This window comes from Trichoplax adhaerens, genomic scaffold, assembly GCF_000150275.1.
Source record: "Trichoplax adhaerens TRIADscaffold_27 genomic scaffold, whole genome shotgun sequence".
NCBI lineage: Eukaryota > Metazoa > Placozoa > Uniplacotomia > Trichoplacea > Trichoplacidae > Trichoplax > Trichoplax adhaerens.
This window is the reverse complement of record NW_002060968.1, coordinates 29,656-33,503: the sequence shown is the minus strand read 5'-3', so window position 1 is coordinate 33,503 and position 3,848 is coordinate 29,656. Positions and strand designations below refer to the sequence as shown.

The 3,848-nt window shown below is 35.1% G+C and overlaps 1 protein-coding gene across 1 annotated transcript; it reads right to left on the bottom strand.

Annotated features, from left to right (window-relative positions):
* Nucleotides 1-234: 234 nt before the first annotated feature.
* Nucleotides 235-1,389, bottom strand: TRIADDRAFT_32914 (uncharacterized protein; the record flags this gene model as incomplete). Its single annotated transcript, XM_002117628.1, has 1 exon — nucleotides 235-1,389. A coding segment is annotated over one exon (1,155 nt), but the record flags the coding sequence as incomplete, so codon positions are not given.
* Nucleotides 1,390-3,848: the final 2,459 nt, after the last annotated feature.

The window sequence follows — 3,848 nt, the reverse complement described above, 5'->3', positions numbered from 1 at the left end:
TGTTGTCGATACCAGCTGATACAGTATTTATCTTATTTATAATTAATAAATTCTATCTATTATCGAAGATTTAGTACAAGCATTATCCTCACTATTTGCTTGATATCTATCTGTTTCATCCCAATGTAGTGTTTTATCTACTTCACTATAATCTGGATACACCTCGTTATCGACTAAGTAAGTTACACAAGATCGAAGGAAATATCCTGATTTTTTTAAACGTTTAGAATAGCCTTAATACATGGTATTCGAATGGTTAGAAGATATACAGGAATCTAATAGATCGCCTTCAACGATACTAATTCCATTCAATATATTACTACGACAATCTTGATTAGCTTGCATAATTTTGGGGGCTTGAAGGTTCCTATACAGTCCCTGTATGAAATAATCATCGTCGAGAGAAGTATAATGCTTGCTTTTTGTTTGGCTATAAATAACTTCATGTAATTCGTATGCTAGTCTACCAACATTAGATGACATAGTGACTACCAAGTAAGCGCATTCAGCTAAGAGAAATAAATCTCGAATAAAATATTTTAAGTGGATTGCCGAGTATCTTGAAGTAAAGGTACTAGCCGTTAATTGTTTTATTGGAGGATGAATAAAATGGTAATCAGGATACTTTTTAATTAATTGATTAATAAGCCATGGTTCATCGGTAATTAAAAATACCCGCTTTTCGATTTGGATACTTTGCTTAGCTAACCGATTAAAGAATGCCTTCACTTTTACCATATACTGATCAACATTAAAGATTTTGGCTGCAGTTCTTTTGTCCGTACGCCTGATATGTAGACCAACTATAGGTGATTGAAATTTGAATTTCTTTCTCGATTGATCACTAAATTGTTGTAAAGTATCGTTTGGTCGTATAATATGTTTGGCTAACAGACCAATCCAGCAAGCTATTGGCTGATATTTAAAGTCGATCGTCCTATAAAAGAGTTTTGTAGGCAATGCAAAATGAAAAATTTGGGGTAATTTTAATTTATCTAGATATATTTTTCCTATCGCTAGTATTCGAATAACAGATATATTATGGTTATAAATTAGTTGGCTTTTCGATATAGGCCATGTTATTGCTGTTTTATTATCATAATCGGTAAGTCTGCATTTGGAAATAGGTTGAAATAAGTCTTCAAAGTGTTTTACACCATCCTTCGATGTAACGCCTTGCAAATAAGGCCACTCTCTTAGGTCAATAAACATTGTACGATTAGTATTATATGCATATATTATTAAGCAGCAGACCCAGTGATGAACCACTGAACCCATGCCTGCGCCCCAAACATCACAAATCAGTTTTTTAGCTGTGGAGCAATTAGCTGGATTCTGTAAATAATCGAGACGATTTCGAACAATTTCAGTCAAATCTTGGCATTGTCTTGGCTGTAACAATAGTAATCGAACTTAGTTAATAAATCAAATCACCACGAGGGGATATCAACTAATCCGTAATTTTCAAGATTAAAGTATGGCTATAACTTTCTTACATATATTTTACTTGATGTTTGATTTAATTTGACATTATTTGATATGTTGACCATTGTTTTCGAAACATCCAGCTTCGATGTAACTGGAGTGAATCTTGAATTCGGTTTTAGGTTTTCGATCGCCGTTGCTTCAGAATGAAGCAGTTGACTTTTTAATGTTGGAGTTGAAATATTGTTATTTTCATTTAATATTGATGTTGATATATCCAGCTCCAACGTATTTGGAATGGATCTCGAAGCAGGTTTTAATGTCGATGTTGATTTCAATGTAGAATATGCTAGGATAGATGTAGATGTTGACTTTTCGGTTAACTTTGCTTTAGAATAAGGCAATTGACTTTTTAATGTTGGTGTTGGATTCACTAAAGATGGGGATTTAAAATTTTTAGTTATGGTAAAGGTGCATAGCTAGTTTATTTCTTACTTCAGCTATGTAAAGCTACACTATTTTCTTCAATTGTTCCTAAAGCCATAGTAGTCGTCTATCTCTATTCCTGGTTGAATTTCTAATTGAAATTGCAATGATCATAAGCATATAGCCTTATAGAGAAACTATACCATCCGTATATACCATACAGCTATTGAGTTATAGTACAGGTTATTGCATAACGACAAATTCAATCTAACAATATATGCTCTTGAGGCTCCATCAATAAGGCATACATACGGAAAAATTTTGATATGACTGAGTAAACACTTTGATTTTAAACATTTTCATTCAGTTATTGCAATGATGGCGGTGTAGTGATTCACCCCATATATGATTATAAGGATTATATAGCTATATTTGATATAGTTAGGTTACTAAGAATAGATATAAATGATTTTGGTAAAGCTGAGCAGACGCTTTGATTTATAACGTTGTCATTGAGTTATCGCAATGATGATGTTGGCAAGCAGGTAGCGCCTATACTGAATTAAATTATTAACGATAGGGGATCAATTTACCCCAGCAAAACAAAGGGTAAGATTGAACCCTTTCCTAATACTGTACAGCACTTGGAAGTCCTAACTACAGTGGTTCTTCCTTATGGTCCTAACATCGCTATTCTCTGTCATACTGTAGGAATTGTTGGTTCTTTAGTAGCCTCTTATTAAGTTTATTTCGTACACACTGCATGGACTACTATCCCCAACCCTTCCTCCCTTAACAACCGGCGGCTTTTCTACTTTCGACGGCGGATTCTATCAGTAGGGTTTCTGCAGAATCTACAGTAAGCCTTGCCAACATTTGGAACTCGTAACTTTTGTGATTCTTCTATATAATCCAACCATAGCCATTTTGGAGTCATACTGTAGGCTCTGCACTATTTCTACTCTCGACGACGGATGATACCGTTGGGTGTTATGTAGAATCGATAGCAAGCCTCTGTAACACCTGGAAGTCCTCATAACCCAGGCTTCATAAGCAACAGATCCAGCATAAGAATAATTGAGAATAACTTGGAGTCCTAGCTAGTCCATCAAAGTGAGCATGGCATAACTGCGTGTTGTCATTGTAGAATTAGGATAGGGATTACTAATGGGTACGATAGTGCGATATCGCTCATAGCTTGGTATCAACTGTAATTAATTACATTCAAACGCTAACGAAGAACGTCTCTTACAGATTTAAAGAGACGAAATGAGCTATCACCCAATAGTTCAGTTCCAACCACCGAATACACTAGTATAGTTCTAGCGTCACTGGTACTACTAATGATCGTTATTTGAGGACATTGTACGCACATACGAGCAATTCATGATTGGTTCAATTTATGTTATTTCCGGGATCGTATAAGCACATGGACTACAAAATTACCTCAAGTTCAAGTCTGCTCAGAAACTCCTGTAATTAAGACAAAGTTGCACATGGTAACAGTTATTAACAACATTGATGGCTTTCAATCTATGCCCATACCGTGCATTTGTACAGCATACAGTACACAGTACACGGTATAAAGTTACTGAACCTCTGACAGGTCTACTGAGTACGACAAATGGTAATACTATCTGTTAAATGAGCACATTATCGTAAACCGTCAGCAAAGCGACGGGAGTTTGCACTAGTGATTATAACTTACTTATGGTAGATTGTAAATTATCGTGGAAATGTCCCATGATAGGACATATCGTAATCTGTCTAGTCTTTATTAGTCACCAGATGTCTATGTTCGTAAATACTGTTATCGGCATTAGGGAGCAGTAGCTAAAGTTAAGGTCTTATTCAGTGAATGATTCCAAAGCTAATCGTACTAACTATGAATCATGAACTATTGAGTAAGAGTATATAAATGTGGTATATCATGTAATAAAGTTAATTCTTAAACTTAGTGTTTAACGTAAAATACGAGGCGTCTAAGTCTTTGTGAG